At 38.0% G+C, this 17,402-nt stretch overlaps 1 protein-coding gene across 8 annotated transcripts in view; it reads right to left on the minus strand.

Moving 5' to 3' along the window:
* Sema3e (semaphorin 3E) overlaps positions 1-17,402 on the minus strand; it is a 251,686-nt gene that overhangs the window by 22,628 nt on the left and 211,656 nt on the right. For all 8 annotated transcript variants that reach the window (XM_087656439.1, XM_087656444.1, NM_001106579.1 and 5 more), the window contains 8 exon segments: positions 16,422-16,564; positions 14,821-14,935; positions 14,329-14,398; positions 10,725-10,869; positions 8,148-8,370; positions 3,843-3,934; positions 1,280-1,321; positions 925-1,091 (listed from right to left, as the gene is read on the minus strand). In XM_087656439.1, the coding sequence (XP_087512565.1) occupies positions 925-1,091; positions 1,280-1,321; positions 3,843-3,934; positions 8,148-8,370; positions 10,725-10,869; positions 14,329-14,398; positions 14,821-14,935; positions 16,422-16,564 (997 nt within the window).

The following is a 17,402-nucleotide window of genomic DNA, read 5'->3' on the forward strand; positions in this document are numbered from 1 at the left end:
ATTTTGTATGATCCTAAAAGGAGAAATATACTGATTTAGATTCAATTTAATTCAAAATATATTTGGAAAAATAACCCAAAATTAAATGGAAAAAGTTATTGGAATTCATACAAATTTCGTTTCTGATGGAATTATAGATCATTCTCTGTGTTATTTGTACCCCATGAGGGAAAAAAAAGCAGCCTGCTTATTATATAAGACTCTTTTCTTATTTATTCTTTAATATGTATACAGCCTCATAAAGCTTGAGTAGAAAAATGCCCTTCAAAGTGCTCTGTGAGCCTAAAATCTTGTTTAAATACAGCTTGAGTTTACTTTTCCTTGCAAATGGCGATGACTTCACAAAGCCATAGACATTAGCGTTCAGAGGTCTCTTGGTACCTTTCATTTGTGTTGAATTAAATCACAGGTTTCATTAATTACACAGGTCGTGCGTTTGCCTAGGAGTTAAAAATATTCACTTTCTAAATGAAATAAATGAAGACCAGCTGCTTGAGGGGACCTGGGAAACGGCAGGGCATATTTTAGGATTTATTTATTTATTTTCTTTTTAAGTCTCCGAATCCTTCAAGGGTGGTGGCTGCCATTTCTATGCTTTAAGTTTATCTGAACTTCATTGTGTCTTGCGGTGGTGGGGGAAGGTGGGGGGATAAAAGGAGGGGGAGATTTAATGCAAAGTGAGCTACAAAGGAAAACTCCGAATAGGATGATCATGTCTGGTCAGTATGCACGGTAGTGCACCAACTGTACGTGAAGAAAAATTTCACATATGAATGCTTACCTTTATGATCAGAATATAAGTAGGGTGATTTGTTTAGATTTTTTAAAAAAGCTTTTTTTCATTGAATGGAGACAAAAAGGAAAAAAAATAGCAGAAAATTATTTATTTCCTGAGTAACGGAAACATTCAGGGGAATGGCTCACCTCTTTGAGTGTGCACCTGTCGGGTAGTACCTGGAGCAGGAGATACCATCCCAGGCACAGTAAGGGTCTCGAGCCAGGCAGCAGTCAGCACAGGCGCTGCCGTACATGTCACAGTGATGGAATCTGACTTGTGCCACAGCAGAGGCTGACCCAATATAGAGCTGTTGCTGCAGGAAACAAGAAGGTTAGCAGAGGTGACTTTACAGAGATCCCTGAAATAGCCCCTGGGTTCCTACAGTAATAACAGAAAACAGTGAGCCATCTCCTTTCCTCACATAAGTCACATGTTCACATTGTTAAACACTTTGGTTTTTAACTAACAGACAGAGAGGACTCAGACATGCAGGCAACTTACCCTCTTTGAAGAAATCTCCATAGAAATGATAGGGGCTGGATCCTAAAATGAATAAAAAAAATTCACCTTGAGTAAATACAGAAATAGCTGCTTAACAAGAAGTCAGAATAGTTATGAGTAGTTCTATGTGTGCGGCCTGTATCTCTTGCTTTTGTAAATCACTGTGCAAATCAAACATGACTAGAATATACCTTTTAATTATTTTCTAATAGCTGGGCATATGACAAACAACTGTGGATCCTATCCTCTTATTCCTGGACTCCAGAATAAATAGTAACTGTTTTGAATGGTGTTTGTTACTCACCAATCATTCATTTTTAGAATAATAAAGGAAACTTTACTAAAGTGCTTAAACCATTAGAAGTAAACTACGTTTTAGAATACTTGTTATGGCTAGTAAACTTTATTTTTTTTTGATTACTTAAACTCAAGCCCGTATGGAGCATGTATGTATTGGATTAATCATAAATCACTGTATATCTTTGACCAAGATTAAGACCCTCATTTTCTTAGGATAACAATAGAGGAAAGACAGTCCAGGGTATAGCATTAGCAGCCCTCAGGTTAGTTTAACAATGCTATTTAACAGCCGAGCCTTTTAATGAGCACAAGGAAATCTATGTTAATCCTACGAGCAGAGAAATGTCAGGAAGATGGAATTCACCCTGGAAATATTTATCCTTTTGAAGAATTAATTTTTAAGAGAAACAATTGGATAGTGTATGTTGGTTTGTTTTTTTTTTTTTTTTTGTTCTTTTTTTCGGAGCTGGGGACCGAACCCAGGGCTTTGCGCTTCCTAGGCAAGCGCTCTACCACTGAGCTAAATCCCCAACCCCCGTTGGTTTTTAAGTTACTCTTTGAATGCATTTATTGAGTGCCTGTCCTTGTGCCATGGTGTATGTAGGGAGGTGAAAGAACTTCTTTCTGCAATGTGGTCTTTTCTTCCAGCACGCAGGGTTCAAAGTCAGGACAGTAGTATTGGCAACAAGCACTTTTTGTGGCCGAGACATCTCTCACGCCTTAGCAACTTTTGTCTTATTTTTTCATTATTTATTTATTTATTTATTTATTTATTTATGTGTGTGTGTGTGTGTATGTGTGTGTGTGTGTGTGTGAATATTTTTTTTGTAACATTTAGACAAGAAACTCTTTACACAGGAGGGCATTATTCAAGTGTTCATCCAGGTAGCAGTTCTCCTAAAGGGTTATTGTGGGAAAGATACACTGCTGTATACTAGAAATAAGAGTTATCTGTCCCAAATGTGAAATTATATCTTACGTAGATACCTACAGTGAAGAGTCATCGAGTGTGTTTGGAGTATTTGAGGTAGAAGGGAGGCTATTTCAGTAAAAAGCAAAAGGGATGACCAGTCTGAAGGACAGCAAAGGGAGCACGTCTCATTCTTCGTTAGCCAGTTCTTTCAAAGGAAACCCACTACAGTCGTACATAGTCATCATCATTTTTGATTCTGATATGTCTACCTGCTGAATTGCGTTGTAATCCTAATATCAATACCTGAAGTATGTGCTTTTCTTTTTTTCAGACAAATGCAGGAACACACCAGTAAAAGAGCTGCAGTATGGAATATACACATTCCTAGTTGGGTCAATATGGTGACTCTTCAGATCCTTCAGTCTCTGGTCTAAGTGAGTGTGCATCTCATAGACTGTTTTGCGTTGTTTTGTTTTGTTTTATTAGTAACATTTTCGGTACTCTTTTGGTGTTTAAAATGTGCCGCAAGCATGACACCGATACGCTATGAAGTGTTTCCAAAACTCAAAACAGCTGTGATACAGTGCACGTGTGATATAATGTACAGTTACGTATGACTTAAGCTACATCCAACCATGAGTTATAATGGTATTGATGGTGAGCTCAGTACTATGTCAGCAATGATGTAGACTGTGTTCCTTTAAACAGAAACACACATAAAGCAAGGCTGTGACTTGTTCAGATGAAAAGACTGTGATCAGAAATTTGCAAGATCCATGAGGACAGAAATATGAGTCAGGAATTGATGTATGGGCTTAAATGCGGTATCTGTTTTGTTAGTAACACTTCACAGTATATATATACTGATTATAAGTTTGAATGAATAAATATATTGTCAAAAATTTGTTTTACTCTGTCCATATAATTTCAATTTCTTGATGACTTTTTTTTTGTGTGTAATTAACATTTTACAGTTAAACACCACATGCTCCTCCTGCCACTGTGCACTATCTGAAATGTGTCACTTAGCAATAGTGTTAATAATATGTTTGTGCAAAATGTGAGTCTTCAGTAGTTGCTCTGGTATTCACATGTGTGACAAGTGTGCCCTTGGGACAGTGGTGGGTTATTGATACATTTTTCTATTGCATGACTATTGGCACTTTTGAACATTCTGACTATGAGAGAGGGAGAGAGAAGCACTAGATTTTAAATTATCCTTCACTTTACTTTTCTCTGCATTCAAAAGACACTAGAGAAAACCTGAAACCAGTACAACAGCTTTCTCTTGGCTTTCAGCTTTGATTGTGCCTGCTATCTGAATCTTGGCCTTATCGCTGATAACATTACCTTGAATATTTGAAGTTCCTCCAGAATGACTTCCTCCATCCACTCTGTTTCTTGGTTGTAAATTGTGATTACTTTCAGCACGATTCCTGTGTCTGCGAAAAAGCAAATTCAGCAATAATCAACGTGGAAAGGGTAAGGACTCAGATGGCAAACAGAACTGAAAATATGATTGCGCAAAACACAGAATCACTGCCAGTTAAAAATCATGTGACTACTTAGACATCAATAACTTCAATTAGCAAGGAGCAATTTTTGCGTACCTCACCAAAAGTTTAAGTAATACATAGTGTTTTTCAAATAATTAGGTTAATACAAAAACAAAATCATAGATTCAGAAATCAAACTCTCATATTTCAGAATTTTCTTTTGTTATGTATCAGGCAAAATGATACTCTCCTTAAGCCCCCTACGTGGGAAGAAAGTATGATATGCTTTTTTCCCAAGAGAGGCACACATTGTTTTCTTTTGGTGGTGTTGAACACAGAGTGTACCATATACTAGGCAAATCTGCTACCAGTGGGCTGCATTCCAAGAGTTACCTATACTGTTTTTCAAATATCTGGTTTGGGGTAATAAAAGTTCAATGTATGTTAATAACAGAGGCCCTAGAAGATTTTTTCAGCTCCTTATTTTCTCTGATATAATTCGTTCCTTTAGATGGTCTGCTCTAAATTTTTAGCTTGAGAGAAACTGTACACATCAATGAATCTAGAATACATACAGCCATATACCTTTGAAAGAATGGGCTAGCAAAATTTCTCAGTGTGGAAGCTGTTTGCCGTGTAATCCTCAGGATATGGGTTCAGCCTCAATACTCCTGTAACAAGGTGGTCAGAGCTGCACCCCTATAATCCTTGCACTAGGCATGCAAAGACAATAACACCTGGGGCTTTCTGTCCAGCAAAGTCTGCTCAATCAATAATCCATGACCATCTACTCACCTTACATATCTGCCTGCTGTTTTATAAAACTGTATTTCTAGTTTAGTTTCATTTTATGTTTATTATTGCTGATGTTTTCTTTGTTCTATCTGCTTAAAAATGTAATAATAAATAAATTTTACCCATACATATAACTTGTTATGGGTAAAAAATAATAGTCCAAAAAATATACTAGACTTTTAGAAGTATTAATCCATGAAATTTTGTGAGATGTCATACATAGAATTTGTCATCTCCTATATATGAGTTGATAAAACTATAATCAACCTTATAGCCATCACCTTTCTTTATCATTAACTAAAAGGGAATAAAAATGGTCACATTTTGAAAATTAAGCACACATAATACATTATGACATCAGATAAAAAGCAAAATATAAGTTGATTTATTCATCTGGAAGCAGTAACTTGGCAATAATGACAGCCTAATATTGTATTAGAACTTATGCCTGATAATTATTGGGGAGAAATCTACTATTTATTGGCTTTTCCAATTTACTTGTCTCTAATAGCTTAATTTGTTTTTGGAAGACTGGCCCAATGTGACAGTATCAATGAGTTAAATATGATGTAGAAGATATTTCGTGAATGTTCTAAATGAGCTTTGATTAATCAAATGAGAAAAATAGCTTTTGGTTTGCTGAATATATGCTCTGCTTTCTAAGGCATTTAAAACAAAACACTTAAAGTATTTTAATCACACTCCAGTCTTGCTTTTTAGAACTTTCTTCACTTATTTTTTTAATGATCAGAAATCAGTAGGTGTGGACTAGCAATCAGGTACTTTTAGGTTTCTTACAGAAGTCTGATTTTTATATAATATTGAACTGTCAGAGCATATTATTAACCTTATTGATGGTGATAAAATACAGCCTACACTGTGGGTCTATTAAATTTAGTTTAATATTTTTTGCTTAAATCTTTATTTTTTAAAAAGAAAAGGCAGGAACCTGGAGAAGCATGAACAGAGGGCCTTAGGATTACATCCTCTTCTGGGCCAAAGTCGTCTTTGACACCTCACAAAGCAGTGTTTTAAGGATGCTTCATCCTTAGTCATCAGGGAAATGCAAATCAAAGCAACCCTGAGATTCCACCTCACACCAGTCAGAATGGCTAAGATCAAAAACTCAGGTGACAGCAGATGTTGGCAAGGATGTGGAGAAAGAGGAACACTCCTCCATTATTGGTGAGATTTGCAGGCTGGTGTAACCACTCTGGAAATCAGTCTAGCGGTTCCTCAGAAATTTAGACATAGTGCTACCTGAGTACCTAGCTATACCACTCCTGGGAATATACCCAAAAAATGCTCCAACTTATAACAAGGACATATGCTCCACTATGTTCATAATAGTCTTATGTTCATAGCAGCCTTCTTTATAATAACCAGAAGCTGGAAAGAACCAAGATGTCCTTCAACAAAGGGATGGATCCAGAAAATCTGGTACATTTGCACAATGGAATACTGCTCAGCTATTAAAAACGATTCCATGAAATTCTTAGAAAAATGGATGGAACTAGAAAATACCATCCTTAGTGGGTAACCCAATCACAAAAGACCACACATGATTTCCACTCACTAAGTAGATATTAGCCCAAAAGCTCAGAATACCCAAGATACAATTTACAGACCACATGAAGTTCAAGAAGAAGACAAGATCCAAGTGTGAATGCTTCAGTCCTTCTTAGAAGTGGGAACAATAAGTGGCTATTAGCCCAAATGCTTGAATTACCCTAGATCCCTAGAACAAACGAAACTCAAAACGGATGATCAAAATGTGAATGCTTCACTCCTTCTTTAAATGAGGAAAAAGAATACCCTTGGCAGGGAAGGGAGAGGCAAAGATTAAAACAGAGACTGAAGGAACACCCATTCAGAGCCTGCCCCACATGTGGCCCATACATATACAGCCACCCAATTAGACAAGATGGATGAAGCAAAGAAGTGCAGACCGACAGGAGCCGGATGTAGATCGCTCCTGAGAGACACAGCCAGAATACAGCAAATACAGAGGCGAATGCCAGCAGCAAACCACTGAACTGAGAATAGGTCCCCTATTGAAGGAATCAGAGAAAGAACTGGAAGAGCTTGAAGGGGCTCGAGACCCCAAAAGTACAACAATGCCAAGCAATCAGAGCTTCCAGGGACTAAGCCACTACCTAAAGACTATACATGGACTGACCCTGGACTCTGACCCCATAGGTAGCAATGAATATCCTAGTAAGAGCACCAGTGGAAGGGGAAGCCCTGGGTCCTGCTAAGACTGAACCCCCAGTGAACTAGTCTATGGGGGGAGGGCGGCAATGGGGGGAGGGTTGGGAGGAGAACACCCATGAGGAAGGGGAGGGGGGAGGGGGATGTTTGCCCGGAAACCGGGAAAGGGAATAACACTCGAAATGTATATAAGAAATACTCAAGTTAATAAAAAAAAAAAAACAAGAAAAAAAAAAAGAAGTGGGAACAAAATACTCAAGGATACTCAAGGAAAGAAATACAGAGACAAAGTGTGGAGCAAAGTCTGAAGTAAAGGCCATCCAGAGACTGGCCCACCTGGGGATCCAGCCCACATACTGTCGCCAAACCCAGACACTATTGTAGATGCCATGAAGTACATGCTGACAGGAACTTGATATAGCTGTCTCCTGAGAGGTTCTGCTAGAGCATGTCAAATACAGAGGCAGATTCTCACAGCCAATCATTGGACTGAGAACAAGGTCCCCAATGGAGGAGTTAGAGAAATGACTGAAGGGGTTTGGAACCCCATACGAACAATACCAATTAACCAGAGCTCCCAGGAACTAAATCACCATCCAAAGAGTACACATGGACAGACCCATGGTTCCAGCTGCATAGGTAACAGAGGATGGCCTTGTCAGGCATCAAGGGGAGGCCCTTGGTACTGTGAAGGCTTGATGCCCCAGTGTAGGGGAATGTCGAGGTGGGGAGGCAGAAAGGAGTGGTTGGGTGGGTCAGGGAGCACCCTCATAAAAGCAGGGGTAGGTGGTAGGGGTTTTCTGGAGGGGAAACTGGGAAAGGGGATAACATTTGAAATGTAAATAAAGAAAATATCCAATAATTTAAAAAAGAATGCTTTTTATGGTCGTTGCTGTGACCAGTGCAGAGCTTCACACAGGGAAGAGGAGTTTTAAGGTTAAGTCACCATGCACATTGTGTTCCTCAGAACAACTTGCAAGTTTCTTACCATAAATAAGACAACATGATGGCATTAGTTGAAGTTACAAATTCATTTAGTCATCTCATCTTTATCAGTGTGCAAATGGGTCAGTGTGTCAACCGGACATGTGCAGATTGACACACATTATCTGAGTGCGAGTTGCAATGTGTCAATGCTTTCTTAGGACTTTACCTGTTCCAATAAATAAAACGTCATACTGGCCATCCTCCGCTTCCACTCGGTCCACTGCTAGTTGCCTCAGGTTATATTTTCCATCCGTTTTTACCAGTATTGGTTTTTTATGGACAGGTTTTATGGGCTGATACATTAGTGGATGCATCCTGGCGAATCGGATGGCGTCGTCAGGGTAGTCTTTGGTGGATCCATACTTTCCTCCATTCACTTTGCTGGCACACTGAAATGAGCACGGGTTAATTTGTTCTTTTTCTCTTACACCTAAAGAGCAAATATGTGACCACTAGCAGGGAGCACCACACAAGCCAAATAACCTCACACAATGTACAGTGCGTCCCGTCATAATATGGTGGCTCAGCATCTTTTGTTGCTGAAATGGATTCAGCATTAACAGTTTCAAAAAGAAAATACCCACGTTACTTTTAAAATTCATCATTGAAAAGACACAGAGAACATTGAGTTCCACAGAATGGAAAATATATACAGTACAGGACAATTCGTGGATGGCAAATGGATGCAAAAATATGAACGAGCGAAATATTTTTTCATGGTTTTAAATTTTGTTTCTTATTTGAAGTCAAATTATAGGCTGAAGAATCCGTCGTTCGCTGTTGGTATAGTTTCGTGGTAGAGTTCTTGAATACATGGAGCCCTGGATTCAATATAATGTGGCACAAAAGGAAAAAGGGAAGAGAAAGTAAAGAGAATAGAAAAGCGAAACAGGGGGTTGGGGATTTAGCTCAGTGGTAGAGCGCTTGCCTAGGAAGCGCAAGGCCCTGGGTTCGGTCCCCAGCTCTGAAAAAAAGAACCAAAAAAAAAAAAAGCGAAACAGAAAAGGAAAGAAAAGAGAAAAGAGGAAAAGAATAAGAGAGGACCCACCATTCATCAAAACCACGACTTTTACTAATAAATGTTTAAAGCTTCTGGGGAGCTGAGGAATAGAGGGTCACATGTCTAAAGGCAGCCTAGATACAAAGAGGGACTTTGCCTTTAAAACTAAATGAATGAATGAATAAAGTGACCATAATTGTACAAAATAGGGTTCTCATTATTGAAACCAATGGGGTCATGGTTTCTGCTTTCTGACATCATAATTCTAGCATTTTAGTTCAGAGCTATTTCAACTCCATCATCACTAGTTAAGAAGAGAGACTCTCTGTCTTGTCCTGATATAATCGGCGTGATTTTTGTATTATTTTATACAGATTTCAAACCGGCAAAAGGAACAACTAGTTACTTGCTCTTAAATGTTGCAGTGCTAAGACATACAATCCAGACCATCATGAGGCGTACTCAGGCTGGTCTTTGCTCGCTAACAACTGCTTCTCACTTTCACATGTGTTCCTCCAGAATCAGCATGGCCCAAGAGTATCTTGGCTTTTTTTTTTTCTAATTTAATATATAAATGCAGTAGTTAAGTAACCAGGTTCCATAAAGGGGGGCATTTATAATTGTTTGTTTTTAAAAATCAGTCCATATGCCTGAATTTGACATGAATTGTGCACTTGCATGCACTTGCACAATACGTTAGTGGAAACATTTTGGTCTACCTTGGAAGAAGTTCAACAACCAATCAGTTCCTCCAACATTTTCTAAGGCCATGTGGTTTCAAGAAGCATTTTCAGCTAAGCCAGAGTACTGGGGTTCCCCATTTAAGTTGCAATTTCAAGCAATAGAGCAAAATAAATATACTTTATGTCTTATTGGAAGTAATAACTTTAAGTCAGTGAGGGTGGTTATCATGATAAAGCTTTACACTTGTTAATGGAGGTGAGGTTTGCTGTCATTTGGAGATTTGTCCCTACAAAAACCGTTTCTCTGTGAGTTGGGGTAATCATGGAATCAGCATAGTCTCCCAATCTCTCCAGCTGCTTGCTAAAATGAAGATTTGGACCTGATTGACAAGCTAAATATTTGCACACTGTGACTCACATAAAATACACAGCAGTGGAAACTTTTTCAGCCTAGTTGCCTATGTGATCAATGAGCTTAAATTTATATCACCGTCTTCATTATTGTGAGCTTTAGACATGTCCTAGTAGAAAGGACAGAAGTTGATATAAATAGTTAGGGCTTTGGTAGTATGACTGCAGAAGCAAAACATTGAAAATTCCTTTATTCTGCTAATGGAACAAAATAGCAAGTCTGTCCTGGGGAACAGAGAAGTGAACACAGATATTAAAGTATTAGAACCAAAAAAGAGTTTATTGTTTTAAAGTAACAAGTAATACTAATTATCCTCTCAAATCTCAAAGAAAACTACACTGTGCCCATTTTATTGAATATTTCCATGCTTATCAGCACATGTACAACTGAAAATTCAGTTATTGGACTGGCATATCAGTGGGGTCTGCCAATGCTGCTAAGATGTAGCCATTTAGGTAGCTTGTAATGCTAGCTTATGTCCCTTGCATTAAATAATTAGCATAAAATTCAATGTGTCATTGTTAGCTCTTTACATTGGAACATTTTTATAGATATGAAATTCTTAAGCACTTAAGCTGCAAAGTAAGATAGAACAGGTGAAGCGAAGACTTCAAACATAAGAAAAGTATGTTCAATGATTACACTTACAGAACCAGGCCTTGGGTAGGGGACCTTTCCTTCATACAGTGACCAGTGATATTCAGGGCCTTCTTTATGTGCATATGGGCCATTAAAGGCTTCCCGGATACTTGACATGTGATACACACATACAGCATGGCCTCTAAAAATATTGCTGAAAAGTAAAAATTAAGAATTCATTTAGTCAAATATATCAATATACGTACATTAGCATAAAGTCTTTTGAGTAAAGAGCACTTATAGAATATTCTAGAAATCTTAGCTATTATAATATTTGAAGTAATAAGACTAAAAGACTTGTCATCCCTTCATTTTCCACTTACTAAATGAGTAAATGACATTTTAAAGATAAAATTGTGCAACTTCACTTTGTAATTGTTAAGTCCTATATGTTTTTAGTTTATTTGAATTATTTTCACTTGATTCTCTCTCTCTCTCTCTCTCTCTCTCTCTCTCTCTCTCTCTCACACACACACACACACACACACACACACACACACACTCTTCTTTAGGGACGGCATGAGCTACAGTGTGTATGTAGAGTCAGATATTTTCAAGAGTCAATTCTCTCCTTTAACTGTGTGAGCTCTAAAGATCAAACCACGGGTTGTTAGGCTTGGAAGCGAGTTCTGTTCCTGATAAGCCATCTTTCAGCCTCCCTCTTTATGTCCTTTTAAAATATTATTAGCAATTTGAATTTGTCATTAAAAGGAATTATTTCTAGTTACTACATCTTGAATGTAGATAGCGTTCCCTTAATCACTGTGCTGTTATTTTTTTTTTCACTACAAATTCTTTTGTATGTTACTAGATTTCCTGGTAACCTTTGCCCTACTTTGCAGCCCGGGGTTTTGTAAATAGGTCGCTGAGTTGTTCAGTTATGGAAAAATTATATAAAACTCAGATACTTGATACACATATGTAGCAGAGATCAATGATTTTTAAAATGGAAAGAAGTTCTGCCTTCAAAGGACTAAGATCATCATTTAGTGCAAGTCATTAGAAGCATCTGAAATCACGTTTACTCAAAAGCGTATATGATATTACTAGAACAGAGGGCCGTCATTTGAAAGAAGTGCACCATTCTGAAGCCTCCATAGTATGTGAGTTAAAATAAATGATGTTTGTGAAGGAGCTTTAGTAAATGTAAACTCTGTGCAAATGTATTTCCTGCACCCTGGGCCAGCTGTAGAACAGCAGTCATGTTACTGTCTTAGGACATCAATTCACACATTTTATAACACACCTTGAAGCAATTGGAAATGCCTGTGATACTGGCAAAAACTAGACAGTCTCGGCTGAAGTGGCAATAAACCTTTGATCACCATTCTGCAAATATCAGGCTCCATGGCAGGTACAGCTGGGAGCTTTTTTCCACTCTCAGATTCATATATAAATTGAACAAAGTTGAAATCGTGGAAGGAAATCATGGCTTTGATTTCTCTGAATGATCCAATATGCTATCATTTTTGGAGATTTGCTTTTAAACTGATCATTTTAACCAATGGAAAATATACAGATTATCTCATAGAGTTTACCATTTAAGGAATTATCATGTGATGCGAAAATTATTTTCTGGAATAAGAAAAATGAAGTAAAAGAGACTGCCTGTGTATTGTGTTGACTACCAGTATATGTTAACTTTTTAAATTTACATCAAAGTATAGTTAATAGAACTGTTTTCCATATTAGGGTATGGAAGAAAAGGTCTTGTTACAATGAGATACTTTTTCAAAGAACTTTTCAATCTTTTTAATTCAAAGTGATCATTAAAAATCACCTGTGGAACCTAAGGAAAAGCATAGAAAGACCACAAGTAAGCACCAGGTACAGGATCATATTGCAATTTGTGGTTAATTCTTTGGTAATTAAGTACTAAATAATATCACTCCCTTTCTACAGAAATACTGAGATATTTTCTTCTTTATTCTTAATGCTGCCATTTTCTTTTTGAAAGACATCCAGGGAAATACACACACACACACACACACACACACACACACACACACACACACACACACATACACAATTCATTCTAGGAGTATTTATTTCACATATGAATATAAGTGATATATTACTTTACAGTACTCTTTCATAGATACATAAAATTCAAACAAACAAAAGAGAAAAATTACACATCTATAAGCTCTAAACTTAAGCACTGCATTTAGGACAGAAAGCAGATGACAAGGGTTTGTTCAGTATGCATCTACCTAGGATGAAGACAATCAGAACAAAGCTGTGACAACGTTTCTGACTAAGGACTCAGGATCACTTCTTGGACATGGGTAGCAAGTATTAGTGTTGCGGGGTATTTGATCCCAACGTGAACCTGAGATTGTGTTGTCCACTCGAAAAACCTACTTTTCAGCCCAAATGGGGAAGATAAAGTTACTTTGTACTTTGCACCCAAGTTTGGAAGCGATGTCTAATTGAGTGGCAGACAAAGAGACAAATCACAGAAAGATCTGCCAGAATAGGGTATGCCCAACTCCCATGAGAACAGAAAGAAAGACAGAAAATTAGAACAGATTGCCAAAGTTAATGTGAGGCCAAGGACAGTAATTCAGTGAGAAACTGAGAGAAGCCGGATCGAATCAGTCATCTTGGAGAAGAAGCAAGAACAGCGGGGTTTATCAGCCAACCAGAGATCAGAAAGAACTAGGAGTACGTGAGCTTATTTAACAGTAAGTCTTTTTTTTTAAAGATTTATTCATTTATTATATAAAGTACACTGTAGCTGTCTTCAGACACACCAGAAGAGGGCACTCTTCATTACAGATGGTTGTGAGCCACCATGTGATTGCTGGGAATTGAACTCAGGACCTCTGGAAGAGCAGTCAGGTGCTCTTAACCACTGAGCCATCTCTCCAGCCCCCTTAACAGTGAGACTTAAAGGCTGAAACCATTCTAGGCCTAGTAAGACTGTGGGGAGGCTAGAAGCGTCCAGGACTAGGCTTGGGTTTGCAGATGGAGGCAGTAAGCCTCAGAGATGACGATTACATCAGGTGAATAAAAGTTATTTTACATATGAGAGCACTGATATAAACTGAAGTTGGAAGGGAGAGTCATTTCCAACAGTCACAGTGAATAAAAGACCCAGTGCTAAGAACTGCCAATATAAATGCTGAGATCTGTCAAGGTATTGTTTGCTATGGGAAAAATAAACATAGATTCAAAAAAAAAATACCCCTAAACTGAAGCTGAACATTTCCCGGAGCACTTTGAAGGCCTGAATGGATTAGAAATTTTCATCTGAGAAATAAATAAAAGGATTACGCTAGACTTGACAGCATAAGTAATATCTCATAACCTGACCAATCAGAAGCATCAAATGGTTGTCCATGAGTGATTCAAGGAACCAGAAATGTAGTTGCAGAGGGATAACGGGATGCTACAAACAAAACGATAATGTCTAGACCGAGACTTTGGCTTTGAACCTGAATGACAGACAGCTACAGTCGAAGGGAACGCAGGAGAAACTGGACATTTACAGCATACAGAGGATGGGAATGACAATGGGGACACCAGTGTTTCTGAGTAATGTACACCACAAACGGACCTGTGGTGCGGCAAATCTTCTGTAGTGTTTTATTGACTGTAAAGTTCTCACCTGGTAGTATTAAATAGTCCAAATATCACTGGATTCTTGGGATCTCGGGTAGGCAGTAAAAACACATCCTCTGAAAGAGCGAAAAAGCATTCCATCATTTTGTACTTTTAACCTTCTGTGCATGCAAAGAAAATGTTTTTATGTAAAATAATACAGAGCTGTAGATTTTAAGACCCGATTGCCCATCTGACAGCTGTGACCAGGATAAAACAATGAATTATTTATTGCTCTGTTCTGGGTGATGTAAGCTGAGTGGCAGAGAAGGACCCAACAGTGCCCCTCTACAGAAGAGAGATGGGTCATTTTGTCTTGCAACCCTTCTGCCCTAGGAGGTGGGTGACTGGATCAAAATGAATAGATAGACATTTGTCTTCTTGGTATAGAGCTCAAATACCACAGGAGACATATTTTTCACCTATGCCTTAGAAAGTGATGGTTGTAGAGGGGCATGTGTGCAGAAAAGTGAAATGTAGATCCTCCAGTAATTGTTACCTAATTCGTCAAAGTGTGTGTCAATTCCATTCATCCCTGGTACTGAGCAAACCAGCCGTGCTTTGAGGAATGTGCTCCACTTATTCACCAGGATTCTCTGTCCTCCCATGTCATTCTGCGAAATCAAAATGGACAAATGAGGACCTAAAGGATATTTACCAGCCACATTTTAATATGGTGCAGTGAGCAGATGCTTTGGCTCTTTTCCTTTGTATAAGAAAATCGAGCAAAACTCTCAAAAAAAAAAAACTCTCAAAAAGCAAATAGTTCCTTCTCACGTCCCCCTGGCATTGCCTTCTCAATGCAGTACTTTTTAAAGCAAAGATTGTTTTAACTTGAGTTTCACCCAGTACAAGTATGAGGGTGCTCCGGCCAGGAGAGGTCAACTGATCCCCAGGATTGGAGTCACGGGTGATCATTCACTGTTTGCTGTGGGTGCTGGGAAGTAAATTGAGCTCCTCTGCAAATGCAAGGCTTATTCTTAACTGCTAAGATATCTCTCAGTGTAGTACTTTCATTCAAGTACTCTCAATATATTGTCTAACTACCATACGTATCACTATGGTTGCCTTTTCCAGATGAAATACTGCCTTTATGGTGTAGTAACCCTGTCTCAAAAATTTGAATGGAACATTCCTTTTACTTCCCTTGGGAAGGAAGGCTTAAGAGACAAGTCAAGGTGACTGCTATTTGCAATCGCTACACTTTAGGATTTCATGGTTGTTCCCAGCTGCGTACGTGTGTATTTATATGTAATGTATGTTATTTTTATTAAATATCTTACTAAATGCCAAAGCAACTGCATTCTTCCAGTTTTGTGTTTGCTTTGCATTTTTACTCCAGATCTGAGCAACTGATTGGTTCATATCCAAGCATATACATCCCCAAAAGATGGTGATATTAATTTAAAAAATTGGTTAAATAGAATTTAAAAATACAGTAGAATTGGGCCAACATGGTGGCTCCCAAGGTTAAGGGATTCCCAACAAATCCAGGGGATCTGACTTCAATCCCCAATACCCACATGGGGGCAGGGGAGAATGGATCTTTTCTATCTATCCATGCACATGCTACGACATGCATGAACAGTAATACACACGGAGACATCTATGAACATAAGCAAATGAACAAATGCACATAATATTTTTAAAAATATAACAAGCTATTTTGGAAGGTATTAAGTGCTAATTTTGGGTCACTATGTAACATGGCTTTGAAAATGAGAAAACTCACCAGAGATGAGCCTCTTTTACAGTGAAACTCTAATTCGCACTAAAGTTACTATGGCTATAACACAGGAACCTTGGTTTAGCAACTACCCGGTTAAGACGGTCTACAGAATATTACAAGATACTATATATTTCTAGTAGAAACTGACAAGAGAACGCAAAGCCTCATGGGTACAGAATGGCTGTGGATCTTTGAAGGGTTGAGAAATGGGAGACAAATACGATCAAAGCGTCCTGTAGGAAATTCTCCTGAGAACCAATGAAATGCCAAAACAGTGTTTTACAATGTAACAAATGCCTGGCTCTACACCCGGAGGTGAGTGATGTAAACTGCGGTAAGAAAGCATAATGGCACGGACTCGCCAGCCTCACCACGCACAGCCGCCCCACTCGGGTGTAGATCGTGTGGGCATTGTTCTCTGCCTCCAATGCCTTCTCAGTGAAGAAGAAGTACATTTTGTTGTCCTCTGGGTCTTCGTTATCAGGAATCATATATGAACCTACAAATTTTGGTTCTACAGAAAAAAAAACACATTAGAATGTAAAAATTATGCATGTAATGGTACAATGACAAAGTCACCCGGATAAATTACTTATCAACTGATTGTCAAAGTTTCACCCACGTGTGAAAAAAACCTTCTTGAAAGTTTTAGATGAAGTTTTAGTTATTGAAACCTAGATCATTACTCTCAGTTTATGTGCAAATCAAGAAACTTTTTAAAATGCAATTTAAATAGAAAATCTAAGAGTCGGGGTTTCAGTGAACGTCATAGCGTTCATTGCAAACAAAACATCTTGAGTGAAGAAAAGCAGGAAGCATTATGGAAACCATCCATGAATTTTGTCTCAATCTATATTAAATAAATGAACATGTTAAGCTCCACATTAAAAGTATTTCATATTTATTTTTAATTTGAAGACCACTTATTAAAGTGAGGAATTTAAGCTTTTGCCTTTATAGTCTACAGAATCTGAGTAGGTGGCTTTGATTGATATGGTACTGAGTATTTAAATTTTATATATATTAAATTATATATATATATACATATTTTCACTCCTAGATATACCAGTATGGGGACAAAATATAAAACTCATATATATGAACATGTATGTAATACTTATGTTTATATGTTTGTATATGTGCAAGTTTATATGTAAGATTGTGTGTGTGTGTGTGTGTGTGTGTGTGTGTGTGTGTGTGTGTGTTTCTGAATATCTGGTTAGGAGATGGTTTGGATGCTCCTAAAGTTTTATTTATCTCTAAAGTACAGCATGATCCTATTAAAGCAAGCAGGGGGCACAATCAATGCAGCAGCAATGCCAATTAATGAGACAGGCAGAGGCTATTAAATG

The sequence above is a fragment of the Rattus norvegicus genome, chromosome 4 (assembly GCF_021556685.1).
Source record: "Rattus norvegicus strain SHRSP/BbbUtx chromosome 4, alternate assembly SHRSP_T2T, whole genome shotgun sequence".
Taxonomy (NCBI): domain Eukaryota; kingdom Metazoa; phylum Chordata; class Mammalia; order Rodentia; family Muridae; genus Rattus; species Rattus norvegicus.